Genomic DNA, 14,316 nt, shown 5'->3' with positions numbered 1-14,316 from the left:
GTTCAATGGTGCAATACCTTAGCAGGGATGACAGTGGAGGAACAATGGCAGATATTTGTGGGTATAATGCAGAAGATGCAGGATCAGTTCATTCCAAAAAGGAAGAAAGATCCTATGAGGGGGCAGGGATGGCCGTGGCTGATGAGGGAACTTAAGAAACATATAAAGTCAAAAGAGAAAAAGTATAACACAGCAAAGATGAATGGGAAAACGGAGGACTGGGAAGCTTTTAAAGAACAACAGAGGAAGGAAATACGCAGAGAAAAAATGAGGTACGAAGGTAAACTGGCCAATAATATAAAGGAGGATAGTAAAAGCTTTTTTAGGTATGTGAAAGGGAAAAAATGGTTAAGACTAAAATTGGGCCCTTGAAGATAGAAACAGGGGAATATATTACGGGGAACAAAGAAATGGCAGAAGAGTTGAATTGGTTCTTCAGATCTGTGTTCACTGGGGAAGACACAAGCAATCTCCGAGAGGTAACAGTGGCTGCAGGACCTGAACTTAAGGGAAGTTATATTTGCCAGGAATTGGTGTTGGAGAGACTGTTAGGTCTGAAGTCTGATAGGTCCCCGGGACCTGATGGTCTACATCCCAGGGTACTGAAGGAGGTGGCTCTAGAAATCGTGGATTCGTTGGTGATTATTTTCCAGAGTTCGATAGATTCAGGATCAGTTCCTGCAGATTGGAGGGTGGCTAATGTTGTACCATTTTTTAAGAAAGGAGCAAGAGAGAAAGCAGGAAATTATAGACCAGTTAGTCTGACCTCAGTGGTGGGAAAGATGCTGGAGTCAATTATAAAGGATGAAATTACGACACATCTGGATAGTAGTAACAGGATAGGTCAGAGTCAGCATGGATTTATGAAGGGGAAATCATGCTTGACTAATCATCTGGAATTTTTTGAGGATGTAACTCTGAAGATGGACAAGGGAGATCCAGTGGATGTAGTGTACCTGGACTTTCAGAAAGCCTTTGATAAAGTCCCATATAGGAGGTTAGTGAGCTAAATTAGGGCAGTATTGGGGGCAAAGTACTGACTTGGATTGAAAATTGGTTGGCTGACAGGAAACAAAGTAGTGATAAACGGCTCCCTTTCGGAATGGCAGGCGTGACCAGTGGGGTACCGCAGGGATCGTTGCTGGGACCGCAGCTTTTTACAATATATATTAATGATATAGAAGATGGTATTAATAGTAACATTAGCAAATTTGCTGATGATACAAAGCTGGGTGGCAGGGTGAAATGTGAGGAGGATGTTAGGAGATTACAGGGTGACCTGGACAGGTTAGGTGAGTGGACAGATGCATGGCAAATGCAGTTTAATGTGGATAAATGTATGGTTATCCACTTTGGTGGCAAGAACATGAAGGCAGATTACTACCTAAATGGAGTCAATTTAGGTAAAGGGGCAGTACAAAGAGATCTGGGTGTTCTTGTACACCAGTCAATGAAGGCAAGCATGCAGGTACATTAGGTAGTGAAGAAAGCTAATAGCATGCTGGCCTTCATAACAAAAGGGGTTGAGTATAGAAGCAAAGAGGTTCTTCTGCAGCTGTACAGGGCCCTGGTGAGACCGCACCTGGAATATTATGTGCTGTTCTGGTCTCCAAATTTGAGGAAAGACATTCTGGCTATTGAGGGAGTGCAGCGTAGGTTCACAAGGTCAATTCCTGGAATGGCGGGACTATCTTATGTTGAAAGATTGGAGCGACTGGGCTTGTATATCCTTGAGTTTAGAAGACTGAGAGGGGATCTGATTGAGACGTATAAGATTATTAAAGGATTGGACACTCTGGAGGCAGGAAACATGTTTCCGCTGATGGGTGAGCCCCGAACCAGAGGACACAGCTTAAAAATAAGGAGTAGGCCATTTAAGACAGAGATGAGGAGAAACCTCTTCACCCAGAGAGTGGTGGGTGTGTGGGAATGCTCTTCCCCAGAATGCAGTGGAGGCCCAGTCTCTGGATTCATTTAAGCAAGAGTTGGATAGAGCTCTCAAGGATAGTGGAATCAAGGTTTATGGAGATAAGGCAGGAACAGGATACTCATTGAGGATGATCAGCCATGATCATAATGAATGGTCGTGTAGGCTTGAAGGGCAGAATGGCCTACTCCTGCACCTATTGTCTACTGTCTATTGTCACAGACCTGTTGTCTAACAGCAGTTGTATGAAAATGCTAGAGTATTATAAAGGATGTGACAAATAGACACTTGATAATCATGAGATGATTAGAGATAGCATGGGAAATAGAATGGGAAATTGTGTTTGACAATCTATTTTTCAAAGTGTTACTAACAGAATTGATAAAGGTGAACATAGTACACTTAGATTTTGATAAAGTGCCCCACAGGAGACTGCTTAATAAAATTATAACAAATGGGATAAGAGGTAATGAACTGGCATAGATTAAGGATTAGCCAATAGAAGAAAACTGGGAGAAGGTATAAATGAGATCATCCTTGCATTGGCAGGCTGTGACTAGTGGGGTACCCCAAGAATCATACTTGGGTACCAGCTTTTCACAATACATATCCTGAGGACAAAGGGACTAATTATAATATTTTGAACTCGTAGATGATATAGAGTTTAGTGGGAATGAATGTTGTAAGGAATACACAAACGTGTAACACACAATCAGCTTCAAGAAATCTTAAATAGACTTAGTAAGTGGACAAGAACATGACAAATGGAATACAACAAAGAAAAATGTAAAGTTATCCGCTTTGCACATCTGTCCGTCCTGACAGAATAGTTCTGAAATGATGAGTGGTAGAAAGTGTAGGTAGACAAAGGCCTGAGGAATTCTTGTCCATAAGTCATTGAAGGCTAATATGCAGATACAGCAAGCAATTAGAAATGAATGGAAACAGATCCTTCAGTCCAACTCATTCATGCTGACCAGATATCCTAAATTAATCTAGTCCCATTTGGCCCATATCCCTCTAACCCATTCCTATTCATATACCCATTCAGATGCCTTTTAAATGTAATCGTACTTCCTCTGGCTGCTCATTCCATATATGCACCATCCTCTGTGTGAAAAGGTTGCCCCATTGGTCCTTTTTAAATCTTCCTCCTCTCACCTTTAAATTATCCCTCTAGTTTTGGACTCCCCTATCCTAGGAAAAGACCTTGGCTATTTGTCCTATCCATGCCCATGATTTTATAAACGTCTTTTAGGTCACCCCTCAGCCTCTGATGCTCTCGGGAAATTAGCCCCAGCCTATGCAGCCTCTCTCTACAGTTCAAATCCTCCAACTTCAGCACCATCCTTGTAAATTTTTTCTGTACCCTTTCAAGTTTAACAACACCTTTCATGTAGCAGGGAGACCTGAATTGAACCCAGTATTCCAAAAATGATCTAAACAATGTCCTGTACAGCTGCAACATGACATCCCAACAATATTTGTTTATCCCAAAAGGAATTGATGTACATCCCAAGTATAGTACAGACTTGTATCAATTGTATAGACCTTTGGTTACACTGAACCTGGACTACTGTACATAGTTTTAGCTCCCTAACGTTTGGAAGGATATTATTGATACAAAGGAATTGCAACGAAGGTTCACCAGACTTGTTCTGGGGATGGCGGGTCTCCCTTTTAAAATACTTAAAAGGATAGACAGTGTTGATGAAGGCAAGATGTTTCTCCTGGTTGAGGAGTCTAGATCCAGGAGACACAATTTCAAAATAAGGGAAAAGAAACTGAGGATTTAGATGAGAAGAATCATTTTTTTATTCAGAGACTTGTGAATCTTTGGAATTCTCCACACCAGAGGGCTTTGGAAGTTCAGTTGTTAAGTATGTTTAAAGTAGAGATTGACAGTTTTCTTAATAACTGTGACATAAAGGGTTATGGGAGTAATGTGGGGGAAAATGTTTGATGTGGATGATCAGGCATGATCATATTGAATGGCAAAGCAATCTCAATGGCTTTCTCCTATTCCTGTGTTCCTTTACATAATGTACAATAGGAAACGTGCACTTAAGGAAAGGTGTTTCATTAAAAAATGTGGCAGAGCCTACTGAGAGGCCCGGATTCAAGTCTCACCTGTTCCAGAGGTGTGTAACATCATCTCTGAACAGGTTGGCTAGAAAAGTAGGTAACTGGTGCACAAAACATATATGATCAAAAGTTACTTTCCTTGCTACTGGATACTTTAAGGAATTATGTTTTAATTATTTTATGACGTATCAATTGCTACATACCACATGTAACGTGCTAGATTTTATTTTCCTCTCTATTATTCATCAGTTGCCTTGTCTCAATATAATGATTCCTCATTGACATCATTATTTCTAAGTTTTCATGCAAACATAATTCTTAAATGTAGTTAGGTATACATTGGGCATTGCAGGCTACTTGAGCAAAGGCTACATCAGAAGCAAGCTTGCTTCTGGCTCTCATATGTATACAAACAGTTTCACATCAACTGCATGTGTGACTCGGTACAGCACAATTGTGATGAAAAAGTCAATTAACCGAGCTTATTGTTAGTCTGTATTCTTCAGTTATTCACCACCATAACTGAGTGAGGGAACTTCCCGATAACAGTCTTTGAAAGAACTGCAGCAATTTTACAATTGCACTTATTACTATCCTTAATAATTTGAGAAATTTCCTTTGGTGAAGCACTATATGATCATTTTCACATTAAATGAAGGATCAATGCATGTATTGGAATCAGGGTATTTACCTGGTGTTGCATTAAATGTAGTGGGAGAGCAGTTCGCTGTTGGAATATAGGTGATAGTGAGACATCAATTTGACTATTTTGTCTGCGCAGACACTCAAAATTGAAGGAAGGCCTCCGATTTGCTGTGAACACAAATTTATTATTACTTGAGTAAATATCACAAAACTTGTATTCTTATAAAATATAACAGAATAAAAAGTATGAGATACTCTAACCACCGCCCCTTGACATTCAACGGTATTACCATCACTGAATCCCCCACTGTCAACATCCTTGGGATTAGCATTGACCACAAACTCAACTGGACTCACCACATAAACACAGTGGCTACAAAAGCAGGTCGGAGACTAGGGATATGGCAGTGAGTAACTCACCTGATAACCCAAAGTCTATCCACCATCAACAAGACACAAGTCAGGAGTGTGATGGATGGGTGCAGCTCTAACAACACAAGAAGCTTGACAGCATCCAGGACAAAGCAACCCGCTTGGCACCACATCTACAAACATTCGATCCCTCCACCACTGGTGCTCAGTACTATCTATAAGATGCACTGCAGAAATTCATCAAAGATCTTCAGACAGCACCTTCCAAACCCACGACCACTTTCACTTAGAAGGACAAGGGCAGCAGGTACTTATGAACACAACAACCTACAAATTCCCCTCCAAGTCACTCACCACCCTGACTTGGAAATATACTGGCATTCCTTCACAGTCATTGGGTCAAAATCCTGGAAGTCCCTCCTGGTATTGTGGGTCAATCCACAGCAAATGGACTGCAGTGATTCAAGAAGGCAGCTCACCACCACCACCTTCTCAAGGGCAAATAGGGATGGGTGATCAGTGCTGGCCAGCCAGTGATGCCCAAGTCCCACAAATGAATAATAAAAAAAAAATCCAAGTTCTCCACAGCAGCATTGTAAAAAAACAATGACACTAAGCCATGTAAGGAAATCAGGTCACAAGCTTGATGATGGGGAAAGTTTTAAGGAGCATTTTAAAGGAAGAAAGCAAGCTAGAAAGATGTAGATAGGGAATTCCAGAGTATAAGACATAAGCAGCTGAATGCAAAACCAGCAATGGAAGAGCAATTAAAATCAGGGATGTTTGAGAGTTCAGAATTAGAACAATATACAGTATATATCATGAAGGAGATTTCAGAAATGGTGAGCGGCAAGGCCACAGGGAAAATATGGAAATAAAGATAAGGCATTGCCTGATCAGGTGTCAATGTAGGTCAGTGAGTACAGAGATGATAGAAAAAAGATACTTGACATGTTTTAAGACATGGGAGGCAGAGTTTGGGATGTCTCAGGTTTACAAATGTAGGAAAGCAGCAAGGACTGCTTAGCAATAGTCAAGTCATTAGATAACAAAGGCATGAGTGAATGTTTCAGCAGCAGATATAAGAAAAGACAGAGGCAATATTTTGGAGGAGAAAGCAGATAGTCATAGTGATGGCACAAATGCTTTGGTGAATGCTCATTTCAGGTGCAAATATGACACCAAGGTTGCTAACAGATTGGCTTAGTCTCAGTCAGGTGCCAGGGAGAGGGATAGAACCCAATCCTAAGAGCAAAGCCGGGGTACAACCAAACTGTACTTACAAAAGTGACAAAACCAAAGTGAAATGACAAGGCAGACTTCACTCGTTAAAATGTCAAGTCATTGTTAGAGCTGAACATTAGACAGTCAGTCAGAGTGACAATTTTCAAGACTCTCAACCATGTTGCAATTTGAGACTTGTGGCTGAGCAACTGTCAGTTTGCACCTCCACTATAAGCAATTGATCAAAAAGATGTGAATTCATCACCTGCACGCAGTATAAAATGACCAATGGAACAACAATAGTGACCATGGGCATATCACTGCCTGGAGAAGAATATCATCCAAGGAATAAGTAAATGCCAGATCAACAAAGACTGATAAATGCATATGTGCTTTTAGGAGACCAGCATGATTTAAACACTAAGTTTGTAATGCAGAAGCTTGATTTTCAGGTTCTAGAGACGAAGCAGCAGCTGGAGTCACTGAGGTGAATCCGCGAGGCAGAGAACTAGATGGCTAGCACATCCAGACAGGTAGCTAAACAGCAAGTTAGGGCAAACAGGCAGACAGGAAATGGATGATTGCCAGTTGATCCAAGAGAAAGAGCCAGGTAGTGCAGAAGTCCCAGGGTCCAACTCACTAACTGCTTTCCATTCTAGATATCTCTAAGAGAGATGGATCCTTGGAGGTGTGCAACAAAAGTCAAAATCATGGCAACATTGTTGGCCCAGCTGTACAGTAGAGGAGAAAGAAGATCAGAAGGGCAGTATTGATAGGGGTTTCTTCAGTGAGGGGAACAGACAGATGTTTCTGCTGCCTTCAATATGACTCTTATAGTCATAGTCATAGAGTGATACAGCATGGAAACAGACCAGGTGGCTTATTACCTCCTTGGTGCTAGGGTTGGGGATATCACAGGATGGTTACAGAACATTCTTCTGGGAGAGGGTGAACAGCCAGTGGTCCTGGTACATATTGGTACTAATGATATAGGTTGGAAAAGGAATGTGATTCTGAATCTGAATTTAGAGAGCTAAGTAGAAAACCAACAAGCAGGAACTCTTAAAATTAACCATCTTCAGATTACTCCCAGTGCCACATACAAATAAACTTGTGAAGCAAGTTACAGGTTATGGTAATAAAAGATACAGCACCAATATAGATACAAAATTGGCTCAGCATTAGTAAACTGAATAATGATTTAATGGGTATTTTTGATTGGGAAAAGGTTTGTAGTGGAATTCAGTTTTGGGACTCTTGCTTTTTCTGATGTATATAAATGATCTAGATCTTGGTGCGCAGAAGACAATGTTAAACTCTGTACAACACATAACTTGGGAAAATTTTATACTGAGCAGGACAGTGTAGAACCAATGTATATTGGGTAACTGGCATAACTTGTAACTGCATATGATAGTCATGCATGTTTCTTTATAAAAGTGGGATATTCAGAGACATGTAATTGTACTTATTGTATGGATTGACTTGCTGTCCCGTGACCTTTACCTCTGCTGAAAGTGCCTTATGTGCTGTATCAGCCATTAAACTTCAAACACCTGTCATCCTGTCTACAGGGTTTCTTTTCTGAAACAATTTCTCTCTCTTGCTTTTATAGAGTATTCTTAAAAATAACTTGTCTTCATTATACCTCTATCAGCCCCCCGTCCTTCACTTTTTACTCATGTATAGCATAGCATCCACAGTCCAAGATCCTACACACAATGCTGTTTTTATGGATTTAAGTCTATTTAAAAACTGGGATAATGTCAGTACTTGGAATTGTGAGAATAATTTAGTTGAAAGTAAGCCTTCTGTTGCTGCAGAAGAATTTTTTTTTCTCCAAATTGAATGTAAGCACCAAACATATGTAGTGGCAGATCCCATCAGTGGTGGCTCTACCTGTGTCATATGCCACTTTTCATTTATGAAAAGTGTGACAAAAATAACTTACTTAATTGAATCTAAAACTTGATCTAGATAGAATTCTCAAGAGAAATACAATTTTAGGCAACTTCCTCAAAATGTATATTTTGAGCAATTTATATGAGAATAGCCCTCTTACTGGTTTGTAACTCAACATCATCAATTGTGAAAAAAGACAATGGTCTCTAAACATTCACCAAGTATTTTTTGCATTGGACAAACGTAAGTAATTTTTTTCCCAATTCATTGTATATGCATTCAATTGGGTTCCACTGACTTTATTAACAAATGAAAGACAAAACTTGTCTTTTTCTGAAATTTCTGGCAAGTCTTGCAACATTATAATGTTCGTAACAATAGCAAAATTTTGATTAAAATGCATCAAAAGCTCCTATAAAGTAAACTTACATTTGAAAACTTCAAATAGTATTTTCCAGTACTGCACTGTTAGATTACAGTCAATAAATAGAACGCGCCAATGTAAACACAAAAGTGAATTAAAGAAATACAAAAATGTTACTGAACTGGTCTAAGAAACTATTCACCTATAGGTGTTGGTGGAAGCAATCGTCGCCTTGGTGAGCGCCGGTATCCAGCGTAACTGTAAGGCTCATCTTCCTCATAGTAACCACAGGGGTGATGGTAACCCTTTGGTCTTTCAAAATCCAGGTCATTACTTTGAGTTTGATTCTGATAGTCACTATGTATTTGTCTTCATTGTATAAAGGAAATTGGAAGAAAAGGAACATAATAAAACATTTTTCAGCTGGTATACAGCCATTATCCGACTAACATATTTGAATTACAATCTATACTCCCTTGTAGTCTTGATTATGCACCACTAGGCAGATCTATGAATGGCTGTTAGGGCTAACACTAACATATTTAATTGACCTAATACATTTAAGTGAACGGTGGCAGTCCTTGCTGATTTGTTGCATTTATGCCAGTATTGGACCCAAAGCTGACAGTGTATTTCTTCCCTGATAACATGAATGAATAAAACTATGAAAATATTATAAATCTTTTATTCTTAAAGACTCTGTTAAATTTATTGAGTTACACTTCCATTAATCTTATCTTCACAAATGATATAGAATGGAGAAGCAACCAATGTGATTGTTATCTGCAGCAAATATTGACAATTAACTCTCGATTAACAGTTTTAAAATGGTTTTAAAAATGACCATATATAAGTGGTGAGACTATCACTGCTTTCCATAGGAAAGGGAATTTTTATTTTTCCTAAATTGATTTACAAGATGGATATAGTTATGATGCAGTTACCTTACCTATCCACTGACTGCGTACCGTATTCTTCATAATACTCCTCCCCACTAAAATATTCCTGATCTCCTGAATAATGTTCATCCTCAAACCAGTCATCTGGCTTTGGTTCCTCTTGAGAAATAGTGGGCACAAAACCATCACCTGAATCAGATCTACAGTGAATTAAGGTATAACATTAAAACAAGCTTATTTTTAAAAAAAAGTTTTGGCATTTTGATATTCCTGTTAGAACATAGAACATAGAACAATACTGCACAGAACTGGCCCTTCGGCCCAAGATGTTGTGCCGAACATTTGTCCTAGCTTAAGCACCCATCCATGTACCTATCCAATTGCTGCTTAAAGGTCACCAATGATTCTGACTCTGCCACTCCCACAGGCAGTGCATTCCATGCCCCCACCACTCTCTAGGTCAAGAACCTACCCCTGACATCCCCCCTATACTTTCCACCCTTCACCTTAAATTTGTGTCCCCTTGTAACACTCTGTTGTACCCGGGGAAAAAGTTTCTGACTGTCTACTCTATCTATTCCTTTGATCATCTTATAAACCTCGATCAAGTCACCTCTCATCCTTCGCCGTTCCAATGAGAAAAAGCCTAGCGCACTCAACCTATCCTCGTACAACCTATTCTCCATTCCAGGCAACATCCTGGTAAATCTTCTCTGCACCCTCTCCAAAGCTTCCACATCTTTCCTAAAGTGAGGCGACCAGAACTGCACACAGTACTCCAAATGTGGCCTAACCAAGTGTGCTGCAACATCACTTCATGACTCTTGAATTCAATCCCTCTGCTAATGAACGCTAAATTCAATCCCTCTGCTAATGAACGCTAAATATATGAACTGTTAATATATGCAATTCACAAAAACAAATTCCATATAAAAATATCAAAACATTTTATGATTGTAATAAAATACTGTGAGGAAAACAATAATATTTAAGATTTGGAGATGCCAGTGTTGGACTGGGGTGTACAAAGTTAAAAATCACACAACACCAGGTTATAGTCCAACAGATCTAATTGGAAGCACGAGCTTTCGGAGCGCTGCTCCTTTATCAGGTGGTTGTGGAGTACACAAGTGTAAGACACGGAATTTATAGCAAAAGTTTACAGTGTGATATAACTGAAATTATAGATTGAAAAATACCTTGATTGCTTGTTAAGTCTCTCATCTGTTAGAATAACCATGATAGTTACACTTCTTTCATATGTAAATCACAAAACTCTTTTTAAAAGTTACATTCTCAGGTTAACTGTAACAATTGGTGTCAGGCCAGATAAGATGTTGAAGGTGTTAGCCCCCTATGTTCTGTTGTCTGTGCCATAATGTTTCGACTGACTCTAATCTAAAAAATGAGTTACCAGAGTCTTACATGGATTCATGGAGTTTTTGAGCAAAGTACAATGTAACTCTGCAAGTCCAAATTCACCCCACAAACATATATGTGTCTCTGTGCGTGTGGGTGTGTGTGTCTGTGAGAGAACGTGTATGCATGTGTGTGTGAGCGTGTGTAATGGGGTCTAAGCCTGTGAGAGAGTGCATGTGAGAGTTTGGGAGTCTGCTCGGCCACTTTTTGCTGCTGCCTGTCCCGAAGTCTGCCTTGGAAGATGGTCACTCGAAGGTCTGAGGTCGAATGTCCTGGTCCGCTGAAGTGTTCTCCAACTGGGAGGGCACACTCCTGTCTGTTGATTGTTGTGCAGAATGCACCCTCTCATGGACTTAGACCCTTTTACTTACACACACACACACACACACACACACATATATGGGGTGAATCCATGTAAGACTCTGTTAACTCATTTTTCAGATTAGAATCAGTTTAAACATTATGGCACATACAACAGAACACAGCGGGCTAACACCTTCAACATCTTATCTGGCCTGACACCAATTGTTATAGTTAACTTGAGAATGTAACTTGTAAAAAGAGTTTTGTGATCTACATATGAAAGAAGTGGAACTATCATGGTCATTCTAACAGATGAGAGACTTAAACAATCAAGGTATTTTTCAATGTATAATTTCAGTTACATTTGCTATAAATTTTGCTATAAATTCTGTGTCTTACAATTGTGTACTCCACAACCACCTGATGAAGGAGCAGTGCTCCGAAAGCTAGTGCTTCCAATTAAACCTGTTGGACTATAACCTGGGGTTGTGTGATTTTTAATAATATTTAAATAAGTATCAAAATCAATGCTTCAATATTTAAACTAAAACACATCAAAACAACTTTGAAGATTAGAAAATAACCCACAAAATGCTGGAAAGAGATCAATGCTGAGGAAAGGTCATTGAGCTGAAACATTAGATCTGTTCTTCACTTTAAAGATGCTATCTCACCTACTGTGACTACTTCCAGCATTTTCCATTTTCATTTCAAATTCCAAGGATTCACAATTCTTTGTTTTTGTACCACTTTTAGTGTTCAACCACAAAATAATATGTGAAAAGTATTATTTGAACAATTCAAATATTAAAGGACATACCTAACGTTAGTTTCATGATACCGCGTTCTGGTCCACAAAGTAGTTTGAAAAATAAGGTTAGAAAATAAGTTATATTTCAATATTTTTCTAGTTCAAAAATTGCTCTTTCACAAAAGCAACATTGACCTTTCAAATTAAACTTTAAAATTATGAAATCAATCAATAGTTGTTGCTTGAAAACTAATGTTGGTGATAAATATAATTATATGTATTATATCAGATGACGTCTTTGCTTACTATTTTTGTTAGTCTGTTGAGTATGTGGTCCTTAATCAGGTCAATTTCTAGTTTTATTCAAAAGCTTATTAATCTGGCAGCTAAGAATATTCTCTCAAAATCTTTTAGTTGTGAGTTGGCATTCTAGACTACCTGGCATCCTAACTTACAAGTTACATTGCAAACATTTTGACAATATTTGGCCAAGCTGTTGTTCCTGGCAATTTCCCTGAACATGTAAAGAATTAGTACATATCACTTTTTCCCACAGTAAATGCATGTCTAATTATCAAAGAGTAGAACAGATTTAGCATTGATGTGGAGAAATCTGCACTGCAAACACATCTCTTTGTTCTTCCTCTCTTTATGTGGCTTTGTCATTGTCTTAGGGTTAATAATCATGGCTCAATGATGCCATGATATCACAATGGAGCAAGTAGAAGAGGCAAGCCACAAGAACTAACTCATTTAGTATAAGAATAGATCTATGTCATGGCGAAAGATCAAGGTGGAGTTACAGTCTTATAAATTGCAGGGCAGGTTCAAAGACCCAAATGCTATTTATTATGATTTCATATTTAAACCACATCAGTAAATCAGTGCTCTAATAATATGCCATGGAGTGGTGGAATGTTACATACTGTTTCTCACTTAGTATACCCATGGGACTGACAGCTCCCTACTATCTCTGCCAAAGAGACAACAAGTACAGAGTAAGGTTGTGTCATGATATCTTTATGGTGCATTAATGTTTTCCATCACCCAAAAGTAATATATTCTGGTAGGAAATAGAAAACTTTGGGTGTTTTGAAACAGACCAAAAATGACTCAGTTTGGCTAAATTTTGATCTGAAACTCAGATTGGCATTTTCAATCTTTAAATACAAGATTTATTGGTATATTACTGATTAATGTGTAGCAGAATTTTGAAAAACATTGTCTGAAAAATAACAAAGCAAAATTTTCGAAAGGTTAAGTTCCCTGACAAAACAGGGCGAAGGTATCATTGAAACATTGCAAAACAGGAGGCCATTCAGCCAATCAAGCTCCAGCCAGCTATCTGCAAAAACAATTTAGTAAGCCATCCTGCTTTTCACTTTCTCAGTGGATATAAATTTCATTGAAAAGTTTTCAGAATGCTCATTCTTCTTGTATCTTAAATTAATTTTGGAAGTTTGTATGCAGCCATACAATTTGTGAAACTGATCGTATGTCAATCTTCAGACAGTGCATAAGATTTTTTTTACACCCAATGAAAAGGTAGACAGGATCTCAGTTTAATCTTTCAACTGAAAGGCACCAGTTCCAATGATGACTGAGCTTGTCACTAGCCTCCACATTCTAAAGTTAAGTACCATCACCTGAGGCAACTGTATATGTCAAAATGACAGTTGGTTAAATGCATATTTGTAAATACACAACCCCTCTCAATGCATCTCTAAATGTTGTTTTTAGTATTATCCAAAATGGATTCTCTAGGTGAACAAAGTATTACTGCCTTACTGCCTATTGAGATTTTAAGTGCAAAACTGACCTTTAATGAAACTTAATTAATGGCTACCAAATGCTAGGGTGTCATCGCTGATACTCACGAATCTATATTCATGGTTGAAATTACCTAGTAATTAGAGTATATTAAACTGCCAGGGTTAGCACAAGTCACAGACTCATTTTAAGCCAACTGACGTAATTTGTGTTTAACGCAGATGATAAATCTTCCACTTGGCAATATTTCAATCTTGGAAGTTGAATATATAAAAACAATATTACCATTATAAATTTCAAACTGAGGGAAGTTTGACTGGTTTTTCATTAATCCTTGGTTTGGTTGATGTGAATTTCATGGAAGTTCTCAAACTTTTCAATGGGGCTAATATCCTAATATAGGTATTTTAAACAACTGCATCCTCAGTTGGGGTTGCATGTAAGTAGTTTGTATTGCAATACTAACAGAAAAGGCTTCATAGATTTGATGAATTAATGATTTGGTTAATATTATAGAAATAGTGGAGAAAAGGACTGTTATGTATGGGAGAAGGTCACTCTCCACAAAAATAACTTGTACAACTAACCTGAAAGGAGTTAACTCAAAACCAGGATCTAAATTTAGAAAAACAAGACTGATTTTCGGGAAGCTATC

At 38.4% G+C, this 14,316-nt stretch overlaps 1 protein-coding gene across 13 annotated transcripts in view; it reads right to left on the bottom strand.

Annotated features, from left to right (window-relative positions):
• The window catches only part of LOC122559001 (voltage-dependent L-type calcium channel subunit alpha-1D-like), a 672,668-nt gene that overhangs the window by 23,674 nt on the left and 634,678 nt on the right, over positions 1-14,316 (bottom strand). For 10 of the 13 annotated variants that reach the window (XM_087994295.1, XM_087994287.1, XM_087994288.1 and 7 more), the window contains 4 exons: positions 11,961-11,987; positions 9,469-9,618; positions 8,722-8,888; positions 4,704-4,825 (listed from right to left, as the gene is read on the bottom strand). In XM_087994295.1, the coding sequence (XP_087850421.1) occupies positions 4,704-4,825; positions 8,722-8,888; positions 9,469-9,618; positions 11,961-11,987 (466 nt within the window). The remainder of the gene's footprint in view (positions 1-4,703; positions 4,826-8,721; positions 8,889-9,468; positions 9,619-11,960; positions 11,988-14,316) is intronic. The other 3 variants (XM_087994294.1, XM_043708069.2, XM_087994289.1) reach the window with 1 other exon arrangement.

Source organism: Chiloscyllium plagiosum, unplaced genomic scaffold (assembly GCF_037043375.1).
Source record: "Chiloscyllium plagiosum isolate Xiang-an unplaced genomic scaffold, Cpla_swu_hap1 HiC_scaffold_14, whole genome shotgun sequence".
Taxonomy (NCBI): Eukaryota; Metazoa; Chordata; class Chondrichthyes; order Orectolobiformes; family Hemiscylliidae; genus Chiloscyllium; species Chiloscyllium plagiosum.
The sequence above is the reverse complement of the archived record's forward strand: the minus strand, read 5'-3'. Positions and strand labels throughout refer to the sequence as shown.